The sequence below is a fragment of the Bos javanicus genome, chromosome 11 (assembly GCF_032452875.1).
Source record: "Bos javanicus breed banteng chromosome 11, ARS-OSU_banteng_1.0, whole genome shotgun sequence".
Taxonomy (NCBI): domain Eukaryota; kingdom Metazoa; phylum Chordata; class Mammalia; order Artiodactyla; family Bovidae; genus Bos; species Bos javanicus.
This window is the reverse complement of record NC_083878.1, coordinates 29,844,126-29,857,224: the sequence shown is the minus strand read 5'-3', so window position 1 is coordinate 29,857,224 and position 13,099 is coordinate 29,844,126. Positions and strand designations below refer to the sequence as shown.

General features: G+C 50.0%; 1 protein-coding gene across 1 annotated transcript in view; it reads left to right on the top strand.

Annotated features, from left to right (window-relative positions):
- Positions 1-4,844: 4,844 nt before the first annotated feature.
- Positions 4,845-13,099, top strand: part of KCNK12 (potassium two pore domain channel subfamily K member 12) — a 53,041-nt gene continuing 44,786 nt past the window's right edge. The window contains exon 1 of the mRNA XM_061432278.1: positions 4,845-5,236. Coding sequence (XP_061288262.1) covers positions 4,846-5,236 — 391 coding nt within the window. The 5' untranslated portion in view covers position 4,845. The remainder of the gene's footprint in view (positions 5,237-13,099) is intronic.

The window sequence follows — 13,099 nt, the reverse complement described above, 5'->3', positions numbered from 1 at the left end:
TAATATTATATATATCCTGTAACACAGCTAACTACCAAATGAGTAATGTAGACAAATATTAGAGGAGTTCTGAGGTCAGGAAGATCAAAGAGGTTTGGAGTACCCAGAACACTTTTAATTTGCTATTTGGAATGCTGAATTTTTCATCAAAATATTACCAATACAGATTAATTTTTAAGATAAAGTATTTCGTGACAAAAACTCCTTTATTCAAGTTCAACTTCATAATAAATTTTCCCTTTAGCACAGCCATATTGCTTCCAATTTTTCCCATTTTCATTTTATTTTTCCCCCATTTTTAATTTTAAAGAAATTATCTTTCTTGGGATAAGTTCTTTTCTATTTCCATTTTTTCAGTAAAGATTTCCTTGGTTAATTGCATTTCTATTTGTTTTTTAACAGCTTTATTGAGATATAATTCACATTACATACAATTCACACATTTAAAATGTACAATTTGAAGGTTTTTAGTATATTCACAGATCTGTGGAATCATCACGACAATCAATTTGAGAATTTTTTTTTATCATTCTCAAAGGAAATCTCATACACATTAGCAGTCATTCTCATTCCTCGTCAATTCCCCAGACCTAAGCAACCACTAAGTAATCATGTCTTTATGGATTTTCCTATTCTGGACATCTCATACAAATAAAATCATACACTATGTCATCTTTTGTGACTGGCCTCTTTCACTTAGAATAATGCTTTTAAGATTCATTCATGTTGTAGCATGAATCAGTACTTTCTTCCTTTTTATTACTGAATATTTCTTGTATAAATATACCACATTGTACAGCTTTCCTCATGGCTCAGACAGTAAAGAATCCACCTGCAATGTGGGAGACCTAGATTCGATCCCTGGGTCGAGAAGATCCCCTAGAGAGGCAAATAGATACCCACTCCATTATTCTGGCCTGGAGAATCCTATGGACAGAGGAGCCTGGAGGGCTTCAGTCCATGGGGTCACAAAGAGTTGGATGCAACTGACCCACAAGCACACACACACCACATTGTACTGATCGGTTTGTCAGTTGATGGACACATGGGTTGTTTCCACTTCTATGAATAATGCTACTATGAACATCCACACTCAAGTTTTCACATGAACGTATGTTTTAATTTATTTTGATATATACCTAGGAGTAGAATCATTTGATTGCACTTGACCTGACCTAATTTTCTTGATTAATACTCCTTCCATTGTGCTTTCTTTTACAAAGTACAGAAAGACACAGAGAGAGACAGGGTGAGAAGACAGAGGGTGTATCTGCTCAAGTGTCTTGTCTAAAGTTCATGAGGACATTCAGAATCAAATGATCTACAGCAATCAATGTGATTGGGTCAAAATATTCTATAAAGAAAAAGTTTTCTGGAAGAACTCTAATCTGAGTTGAGCTGTATACACAAACAGCTGGAGAAGAAGAGAAAGAAGATGGCACTCCAGCAGGGGCCACAGCATAAGCCAAGCACTGGTGGTTGGGCTGAGTATGGAGTATTTGGGGGATAAGTAGCAAGTAGTAGAAGGTGAAGTTGGAATGATTCGATGGGAATCACATCATCAAGGTCTTTGAAGAGCAGCCACCAAGGGTTTAAAGACTAAATTTTTATGGTTTTGAAGGAGCCATTGGAGACTGTAGTCTAGGGACATGAGTGACATGATCAGATCAAATGGACATGATCAGGGTAATGACGGCCAGGTACAGGCAGGATAGACAGAAGCATGGACACATTTATGATAGCAAGCCCCCATTTTTTGGAGGCTGTTGCAGCAATTTAAGGTTGAGGTTAAAGCTTTGCGGATAGCCAGTTGGAACCTGGTGACTTACATTGATTCAGTGGGCAAAGGCATCATTCATCATGGCGCTGGTTCCCCAAAGGACCCAAGTCTATGTTCAGGGAAGTGATCATTTCCCTATTATATAAATCGATTAGGTCATTTGGAGCTGAGATTGATGCCAGGGGTTTCCTACTAATCAAGCTAGAATAACAAGCTGGAGGACAAGGCAGGCCCTGTGCCAAATGGGTAAGGAGAAAGTCCAGAGGCACAGAACACTGCAGCAAAGCACTCTGTTCTGGCCCTGGGAGTCTGGGCAGAGAAAACCACCGAGAGATCCAGCAATGCCCTTCAGCTTCATCTGGAGACTCTACGGCCAGCTCCTGGAATGACACTTATAAGCCTTCTGTCAAAGCTGACCAGTCAAGCGGAATCCAGCCCTGGAAGCCAATGGCTGGGCTGTCCTCCCTACCTGCAGGAGCTTGTAGAGACAGGGTTATTACAGGGATGTAGGAACAGGCTAGGGTGATGACACCAGTAGTGAGCCCAGGGGAGGCAAAGGCTTGGAGAGAATTGTGTATTTTGTCAATAATAACAATAGTCTGCAATGGCAATGATTTGTGTTTACATAAGGCTCCCACTGTGCTTCATAAAAGGAGAGGGTTCTGTATTCTCAGTGGATGAGATGCTCTCCCCTCACTCAAAGGTTCCCTTGACCCTTTCTGAGAAGACCACTGTAAAACTAACCACATGCCATCCAGGACCAGTAAGGCTGCTTCTGACTCTGTTAGTGGTAGAGCCTCTCCCATTTGTCCCTTCCCTAACACAAAGGAGAGTACAGTTGGCGCCATCTATAAACTGGAGTAGAATTTCTAAGAAGAGCCAAGTCTCTGATGTGTCCTGGTTTGGGAAAAGCAGTATCTCAAGTCCAATGCCTTTCAGCTTCTGGACAGCTCTCTTGTACTCCAGGCCTCCACTCTTTCTGTCAGGGCATGGGTCAGAAGCGTTTCCAGGCTTTGAAATGGTGGAGGCTTGCTCAAAAACCACTGAGTTCCTTGACAATTAGGGGACTGACGATGTCACTACTTTGGGTGGAACTTAGCTTGAATATTTTCTATTGTAGAGATCAGACAGCCTGAGATTTGGGGTGAGGGGCTGGTTTTGGATTTCTTCACAGTTCACCCATCTAGGGTATCTAAGCACAGTCCCCTTGATTATCTTCATTTTCTGTCATCTGCATCATCTCATCATTATTCAGGGTCCCCCTCTCCTGTGGAAGGGGGACGGACAGAGAAGGGGCTGGCTGCCAGAAGAGGACAGTTTTCTGTCTGTTCCAAGGGCATTCCTCGACACAGAACTTAAGAGATCCAGGCAAAGCCGGCCTGCGTCTGGGCGAAGAAGCTCCAGCGGTAAGGCTGAGCCCCGCACGGTGTTCCCCTGTTGCGGCGGGGCGGAGAAGGGCGAAGATATCCGGCCCCCGACACACACCCTCCCCCTCAGGGCTCAAGAACACAGCCTTCCCACTGCTGGCCTGGGGGAGCTGGTTAGTGAGTTCTCCTTACATCTTCTCTACCCACCCTGCCGCCTCCGGGATCTTAACCAGGGTCCCCCACCACCCTGGGTGGAAGGATCAGAGGGTAGGGGTGACGAATGGAGATCCTGCTGCCGGGTGGGCCTGAACGCTCCCTCCTCCCGAGGCACCTTGGTCCCCTACTCGCGCTTGACTCCTCCCCCGTCTCTATTCCGCAGCGTCCCCGCCCTGTCAGCACTCTGCTTCAGCGACCGCACCTGCTTTAGGGGTCGAGGGGACACACGGGAGGCAGAAAGGGAAAGAGGGTTTGGGGAGCGTAGCGCATCAGGGTGACCGGCTGGGCCCGTGCCGCGGGTCCCCGCAGCCCGAGCGCCGCCCGCCCCGCGGCTGCGGCACCGATGCGCTGTCCGCGGTGCTGACGCCGGCCGCCCGCTCGGTCGGCAGGGGGAGGAGACGCCCTCGTTCTCCCGCCGCCCGGAGCCCAATGACCCCACCCCCGCTCCTAAGAAGGATCCTCTCCCCCGAAGGAACTCTCCGAGACCGGGTGCTGTGGATGGATCCAGGAAGAAGAAGCGAGCGAAAGGGAACTTAAACTTCGGACAGGAGCCCAAGAACCCGGTGTTGGGGAACTAGCGTCTTTCGGCCTCCAGCACCTGAGACCGCAGGGCAACGTCAAGTTGAGCAAAGTTTGGCTGCCGCTTGGACATAGGGAGGGATTCCGGGGCCGAAGCGCAGGGAAGGACTGGACGGTGTTCTCCGGCGGGGTGGTAGCTGCACCGCAGCCCGGACACCTGCTTCGGTGCCCCGCATTGGTGTCACCAGAACGACCGGGAAGGCGTCGCAGGAGCCCAGCTCCCCACCCCTTCTCTCCCGTCCTTACTCCCCACCCCACCCCCCCGCCCAACACCCCGCCCCGGGCGCCGGTGACTCCGCCTCTCCGTGGCGGGCGGCTCTCCGGCTGGAGCTGGAAAGGGAGCGCTTCCCCGGACTCTGCTCGGTTCCAAGGCTCCGAAGCCGACGCCGCCAGCTCAAGCCCGGGGGCGGGAGCTGGGCTGCCCACGGAGCCTGCGTCTGGGAGCCGCTTGGCCGGAACGCCTCATGGGACGCCCCCGGGGTCTCTCTCCGTGCCCTGCTGCCCTGTCCCAGTCCTAGGCGCCCGGGCTCTACAGCCCGCCCCGCCCGCAGCCCGCGGCCTGTCTGGAGGGGAGTATGAGGCCCGGGGCCCCGCGGACTCCGGCCACAAGGCGGCAGGGGCCTATATTGAGACCCCCGCGCCCGAGGGCGGTGGGTAAGGAGCCGCGGGAGCCGGCCAGGCGTCGGGGCGCGGAGAGGAGCGCCCCAGCTCTGGCGCCCGAAGGGCCGCGGGACCCGTGTGCGGCCTGAGCGCCGAGGAGGAGGCGAAGGCGCCCTGCCGTCCGGGCTGCTCCGCGGCGGCCCCAGCCCCCTGGTCACCATCCTCACGTTTCTGCTCCCGCGGGGGGGATGTCGCGGCCCGGGCCCCGAGCGCCGCCCCGGCCCCGGGGCTGAGCTCCGGACCATGTCCTCCCGCAGCCCCCGGCCCCCGCCCCGCCGCTGCCGCCGCCGCCTGCCGCGCCCCTCCTGCTGTTGCTGCTGCTGCCGCCGCTCACACCTCAACGAGGACACGGGCCGCTTCGTGCTGCTGGCGGCGCTCATCGGCCTCTACCTGGTGGCGGGCGCCACCGTCTTCTCGGCACTCGAGAGTCCGGGCGAGGCGGAGGCACGGGCGCGCTGGGGCGCCACGCTGCGCAACTTCAGCGCGGCGCACGGCGTGGCCGAGCCGGAGCTGCGCGCCTTCCTCCGGCACTACGAGGCCGCGCTGGCAGCCGGCGTCCGAGCCGATGCGCTGCGCCCGCGCTGGGACTTCCCCGGCGCCTTCTACTTCGTGGGCACAGTGGTGTCGACCATAGGTGAGCTACGCGCCCGGCGCGCGACTTCCCTCTCCGCGTCTTTCACCTGCCGCCCTTTCCACTGCTCCGGGGCTCGAGCCGCGTCCTTCGGCTCCCTCTTCCCTTCTAATGCCCGAGCGCCTACTTTCATCGCGCCCTCTCCTCTCCGCCAGTCCCTCTCATACTGCCTCGTCTTCTTTACTGGCTTTCGGCGCGGGAGGTGGCCTGAAAGGCCCATCACTGGCGCTTACCCAGCGGTGACTGACTGCCCGGCAGAGAGGCCAAATGGGGAGAACCCTCACCTGGGCACGGGGCAGACCGGGGCCCGCCTGCACTCCAGCACTTGCCAACTCCGTGACCTAACCTCCTGTGCCTCAGTGTTCGCTTCTGAAAAGGACAGGGGAGAGTATGTATAGGGGGCCTGGGGCTTCCTTCTTATTTCTCACTGCTCCCCGTCCTCGGTTTCCTCGTCCAGGTAATCTGGAAAGCCCTTTCTCTCTCCACTCGGCGTTTTTCTCTCTTTTCCCTCTCTTCTTTCTTTTCCCACGCGTTTTCCCTGAGTCCTCTAGACCCTTTACCTTGGAAAAGGTGACCATTTTCCAGACTAATCCCCAGGTCTCCTTCCCCCTTTTTCCTACAGTCTGTACCATCCCTTCCCAAAGCAAAAAGCCCATTAGACTCGGAGAACAGGACTTCAGCTGCTCTGATTCTGGTTTTCTGCCCTTAGTACCCACCCCGCAATTTCCCTCCAATTTCTTGACCTCTTTTCTTTGTAACCTTGTTATCTTTTCCAATAAATATTGGCACCAAGGGGTAGCTTGAATGCAGGGATTAGTTTCTCTATACTTTCCATCATCCCTTCCTCTTATTTTCGGTAAAAACAGCTCATGGTTTTGTAACAGTACAAGAAATGCTGTGTAAATGTTCCTTGAAGCCCCTCCCCCCACTTCTTTCACCCTCCTCTGAGCTGCTTCTATACAGACTCGGGAGCCACCACTGCTCCCCACTCCACCCTGTCTCTGTCTCTCTTCTTCTCTTACCCACTTTCTCCATCCCCCCCCCCCCACCATTTCTCTGGGTGTCATGTGAAACAGATCTCCTCCCATTACTGTATGGAGTGCAGAATAAATACAACATTGTCACTTTGGCATGACTGTGTCTCATCCACTCCTCCTTCGAGTCCCAGGGTGAAAAAAAGCATTTGGCTGCTCTTGCTTCCAGTCACCTCAAAGCACTCTCTGCTGGTGGTAGGTTTGACAGAGGGGACTGGACTCACAGGACTGAAAGGTGAAGGATTTCATAGGCAGCCTTCTCTGGGTGAATTCTGGCCTGGAAAGTGGACTAACTGCCCAATGTAAGCCATTGCAGATGGCTGCTGGAAGGCAGAAAGACTGCATCCATGTGGAGAACATGAGCAGCTAGAGATGGCTCTCTGAGCGTATATGTATAGTCTACGAAAGGACTTCTTTTCAATGAATTTTCATGTGTCATGTTTGATCTGATGACTTAAAATAGAAAAGGCAAATATGGCCCAAGTCCAAAGCACAAACAAACTGGATTAAAATACCCTGTAAAAGCTATATCATGTTGTTATGGTGATTGAAGATATAAAATGACCCCCTTAAAAAAAATCCCCTTTTAAGAACTGCATCAAGTTGCTATAGCAACTAGTTTTTTTTTAAGTGCTTTAAAAGTGCTAAAGATGCTTAGTCCTGATGACATCATGTGTTCATAGCTCATTATTGATTTGTGCTCTTCCTCTTTTAAACACACCCATTTGCTTTCACCTAGAGGCACACCTGTGCACATATTGGACAGTCACAGCAGTTCTGTCCCGGTGGTGTGCTCTGACTTTGGCTTCCTAATGGGACCCACTGGTTAAGGGAAAAGGTGACAGCAGTGTCCCCTTCCCCTACAGGCCATGAGTCCGTCTAGATGGGGCCTCATTCCAGGGACCTGTGGTCTCTGTGCCTTTCTGATGAGCTCCCTTCTTTATTCTTCATTCACTGCCTTTATTCACTGCCCAGTCATGGCTTCTACAGCTTCTTTTCAGCCCTATGCATGAAATCAAGTCAACATGTTGGCAAATGGTTCTAAGCCCGAGCCTTTAATCTACTGGCAGGATTGGCTGTTTTTTAGTCAAGCAGAAAGAAACTATGTTCTCTTTCTTGATTTGTGTTTGGGAATGTAGGCAAGCCTTGTAGGAGGACTATGCTGAAGCTTGTGGCTATGTTACAAATGACCCAGCACATTGTTTCCAAATTCTGCTGCAGGGAGACATTCATCTTGGATAAGAGCTGGACTTAGGGACCAGATTCAGCTGGTGGACAGCTCAGCATTCAACTAGCCCCTTTGCAGAGGTGCCAAGAGGGCCACGTAGGTAGCAGGGTCTCTGCCAGTAACCCACCTGCTGTCATGGTCTCAGGAAGTTAGATAAGTTCTGCTGAATCCTGAAGTAGCATGATTTTTATTTCAGTCTTCTTTTGCAAAAATGTACTTGGATGAAATTTAAGTAAAGACCTACATACGTCAGTTTCACTTCTGTTTATATAGTTCCTTTCCCTTAAATGCCCTGAGTCTTCAGAGACAATGATTATCACTACTGGTGCTTTTATGGATTCAGCAGCTCAGGGAGCCAAAGCTGAGTCCAAAATGGGCTGTCAGGATTCGATATCTACCATCTCACCCAGTGAAGAGGAAAATTAGCATGCACTCAGTTTTATTTTCTTCCCTGGTGACTCAGAGGTTAAAGTGTCTGCCTGGAATGCAGGAGACCCGGGTTTGATCCCTGGATTGGGAAGATCCCCTGGAGAAGGAAATGGCAACCCATTCCAGTACTCTTGCCTGGAGAATCCCATGGAGGGAGGAGACTGGTAGGCTACAGTCCATGGGGTCGCAAAGAGTCGGACACAACTGAGCGACTTCACTTTCACTTTCATGATCCATGCAGCAATGTGGACATTTTCTTGTATTGTGTAGACCCATCTAACAGATTTGTCTAGACCTTAGTGTAGAAAACTGTGCCGTCATTTATCCCATAAATGATATATTGTGATATAATGTGTATATCAGGCCCTGAGTGCTATATTTTGAAGGTTAAAGCTTATTCTACAAGGCAAGGGTTGAAGCATATTCCAACAAGGGCAGCTGAATTGCAGTGTTCATGGGCGCCACATCTTGGCTAGCCTCACTAATGATGATTGGAACAAGGACGAGTCCTTTGGTCCAGTCCCATGTGGCTCAGAGTGTTAAGGGATGTGTCTCAGGTCACAGTTAATTATGTGTTCAGCTGGGTCCAGAATCCAAGTTATGCTGTGTTTATTCTACCAGTTTCATTCATATAACTGGTGGGCACATTCTTGTTTGAGGCTGAAGTATTTAATAACGTGTGTGTGTGTCTGACACTGCAGCAGGGCTGAGCAGATGGACTGGTCTGTTGGTCAGGCCAACAATGAAGTCCAGAGAGAACTTGAAGGATCAGACACACCTTAGAGGTCAGACAGGCTAGAAAGAAGCATCTGGCAAGTCTTAGACAGCTGGAAAGACAAGAGCCAGTACCAAGAAGGTCAGAGACAGAAATGCTAGCAAGCAGGAGACATTTGGGGAAATTCTGGTCCAAGAACAGTAGCCACCAGCTCTCTGCCTTCTTTTGCACCAGTTCGTGTGTGTGTGTGTGTGTGTGTGTGTGTGCATAGAGGAAGGAAAGAAGTGTCAGGAATGGGCCTTCAGCTAGAGGGAGAGATAGAAGAAAAATTCAGGTGTGGCTGTATATACTCAGGTTAGATGAAACGTCCTGATGAGGTGGAATACTTGTCCTGACATTTGGCTTGAACAAGGCCCATATCTGGAGCTAGGTAATTTGCAATTGTGAAACACATGTGTGTCCACGCAACATAGACCCAGTGGGAAGATTTGCCAGTGATTGTTCAGTGGTCGTTGAGGCTGAATAGAAATTCAGTCTGAATAGCTCAAGTAAAATGAAAATCCACTTTGTGGTCTAAATTATTCATATTGATTGCTTACACTGAACTGAAATCCTGGGCAATTATTTCTCCCATTTGTGCTCTGTGACATATTCCCAAGGAGATGAAATCAAGTTTGTTTTAATGTAAATGCATTCAGTTATTCATTCCTCCATTTAACAAAATCCTAAGCAAGCAGAACTCACAACCATGCATGTATCGCCTTTGGCATGTTGTTATCTGCATCTCCCATGATAACTTGAAGTCCTGAAGATAAAGACAGTAACTGGTGTTCTTTTAGTACTACACAGTATTCTTGGAGGCAGTCCCTAGGTGAATGATATTCAAACATACAAAGAGTATTAATCCGTCATTTCACATCCTAAAGGATGTTTTATTGGTTTACTTTGAAAAGATTAAAAGGAAACTCTCCACTGGGGTTTTAATTATGCAACTGCTGTCAGATTTACACATAGGGAAGAACATATTTAAAAGTCTCTCTCAAATGGCAGCTTGATATAAACAGAAATATTTTTGCTTCCTTTTATTAGGTTTTCTGGCAGCGTATTTTAGCTATAAAGCTAAAACCATGCCGCTCTAGCCGGGATGGTGTAGGTATGAGAGATGTCAGTTTTGGCACTGAATAATTTAGGTTGCTACTTTCAGAATTAGGCATACTTAATTATTCAACTGCAAGATTAGTAACAAGTTCTAACTTTTTTCTTCCTTTTTAACATGGAGTTTTTAAAATGTTTTTGTTTCAAAGGAAACTAAGACATTATAAGACCGAAATGTCACTACCCCATTTACGTTTGGTTTTCTTCTGACATGTATGTAATCCAGCTGGAGCTGGCTCTGATGCCGGGAGTGAAATACATTACCCAGAAGGAGAGGAGTACCTTTCTTTGCTTATTTTTCTCATCAGTTTGTTTTTTTTTTTTAATTGGAAGATGACACTGTGACAACTTTGAAGGACATTTGGGAGGAGGAATCCATCATTAGATTTGAAACTCTAGATGGACAGCGAGGAAAATGCATTCTAATTCATTGCTCCTTCTTCAGCAACCAGCACTGGACCCAGCACATTGTAAATAATCAATAATTATGATAACTCATAATACTCTGCTCTCATATAACTGTTTTCATTTTTGCAAGGTCCCTTGCACTCCTTTCTTTTGTAGGAAAATGAGAGGAGACTAATTGACAAGTGCTGAGCTGAGCTGCTTTTGGTCTAACACTTTATAGTATCATCAGTGTTGTCTCCATCTTTCCACATGTCCTGCACATCCTAGTTTTATGTATTCATTTTTTAGCTGCGGTGTGTCTTCGTTGCTGCACGTGGACTTTCTCTGGTTGCAGCAAGCGGGGGCTTCTCCTCATTGTGGTTTGCTGGTTTCTCCTTGTGGTGGCTTCTCTCTTACTGTGGAGCAGGGGCTCTAGGTGCGTGGGCTCGGCGGTTGCAGTTTGTGGGCTCTAGAGCGCAGGCTCAGTAGCTGTGGCGCAGGGGCTTAGTTGCTCTGCAATATGTGGGATCTTCCCAGACCAGAGATTGAACCGGTATCCCTTGCATTGTAAGATGGATTCTTAACCACTGGACCACCAGGGAAGCACCACATACTAATTTTAATGAGTGCCTAATATTCTATCTAAATGATGTGCTATAAGTTACTACCCCTATTGTTGGGTATCTGGGTGTGGTTCTCAGTTTGGGGGGCTATTTTGAATAATACCACAGTGATTATCTTTATGCAGATGGCCTTCTCTTCATGCAATATCTCCTCGGGTTGAATTCCCAGCAGTGAAATTGATAGTCAGGAGACACTGCCATCTTCATGGCTCTTGGGGCCAGTCCCTTTGGAGTGAAGGACTGTCTGATCTCTCCTGAGCTGAGCCTACAACCTCTACAGAGCCTAGAAGAGACTAGACAGTTACCCAGCAAATTGCTCCATGGAAACAGCCACAGGTCCACTTAGTTTTCTCCAGGATTGCGCTCAGTCCCTGGGACTGAGCTGTGAGCCCTGAACAAGGCAGTGGCTTCAGCATCTTCAGCTTCCCCTGCTTTACTGAGGGCCACTTTCTTTGGGAAATTTGGGTGAGTGGAGAAGGGCAGGAAGGAAAACAGGAACAGCTTCCCAGCCATCAAAGACAGAGAGGGAATACCTGGAGCCTCTTCCTTCCTATCCCCTGCGTTCCCAGGGATGTCTGCCACCACTTCTGGGCCAAGCCAGCTGACGGAGAGGGTGCGTCCCTTTGGTCCTGACTGTGGCCAAGGACCCCAGCCTGGACTGGCCCAGAACTGTGCCACATGAAGCAGATACCTATCTCTAGAATATTCCAGCTGGATAACACTGTAAGAATCCTCTAGAACTTTCCCCAAGCATTTATACCTTTTTGTCAACAAAAAACAGCAAGCCACCTATTACAGAAAGCAGACAGTAGCCGAAGTCTTACAGTGTCTGGACACAATGGCATTATTTTCCCAGTAACAGATACTGCCGACCAAGAAGGTGGGGCACACGGAGCAGTGCTTCTCAGTCAAGACAGTATCCGAATTACTAGCTCTGATCATAGTACGGGTGTCGGTTTCAGGAGGTCTGGGAGGACCCTGAGACTCTGCATTCCTCACTAGCTCCCAGAGATGCCCATATTCTTGGTTCCCAGACTGCACTGGACGCAGCATGGGTATAAAGAAGCAGCAGTGAGTCAGGGACTGCAACCTAGACCCACACTGCCGCTCACTGGCTGCACAGCTGAGAGCAGGACTGGTCACCATGCAGGCCACAGGGTCTTCATTCCTAAAAGTAGGGAGTGCTGGGGTCACCTGGGTCTCTTCCGCTCTGATGTTCTCATATCTAGGAAGGCTGCTCGCTCACATCCTCTGATGCACTCAGTGCAGGCTAAGCACACCAACTCTGCAGACTGGGTCCCGGGCCCAATTCTGCCACTTCCGAGCCATGCGCTCCTAGTGAGAGGGCATGCCTCTTCTCACCTCAGTTTCCTCCTCTGAAAAGTGAGGATAGCAATGCCCCCTGCCCATGGGCGCCCACAAGGGAAGAAGGAGCTAATCTGTGTGTGCAGTGCCTGGCGAGCCCTCAGAAAGCATCAGCCCCTCAGAACAGGGTGAGCCTCATGGGCGAGCCCTGCACTGCCACCTGTGCAAAGGGAAGCTGAGTTCAGCCCTGACCCACTGTTCCGCGTCCAGCCCTCTGGGTCTCGCCACCCCTGCCCTGTGGCATCTACCACCCTTTCATGGGCCACTATCTCTGGGGCTCATTGCTGTCTGATGCTGTTACATAACTGACCTGGGAGGGTGCTCTTTAAAATGCATTTTCTTTGGGTCTTCAACTAGAATTTTTAATGCCTCGTGTGTGTGCTGTTTGATCTTTTCAAAGAAGATTGGTGAATAACTGAACGAGTGACCGAATGGTGGTTTAGACCGGTGTCCCTGCTGTGTCTCTGGTCTTCATCTCTCAAGCAGAGCCCTGGGAAGCCACCCTCTATCCCCCACCGCCCACCCTCTGTGTTTGGTGGGCTGGGGCCTCTTGGCAGAGCCTGGGCTTAGGGGGAGGTCGTGGAGCTGAGACCAGCAGAGAGACCAGACATGGCTCAGGCCAGGCCTCACCATGCTTCTCTGAGGCGGGTTTGGTGTTGGCACTGTACGGAGAGGCAGTTGTAGGATGGCACTATGGCGTCACCCCATTGTTGGGGGAGCCAGGTGCTGCTACTCCCTTCACTCTGGGGCTCCTCAGCTCCCCCGATGGGTGGAGACAGCATCCCCAGGTCTAGGGCAGGAGAGGTGAGGCTGCAGAGCCTGCCAGCATGTTCCCTCTCCAGACTCCACCCTGCCAGGAGTCAGGGCCTTTGTTCTGGGGAGCCAGAGGGTACCGGAAGCATCTCTGATCCCTTTGATTATCACCCCCGC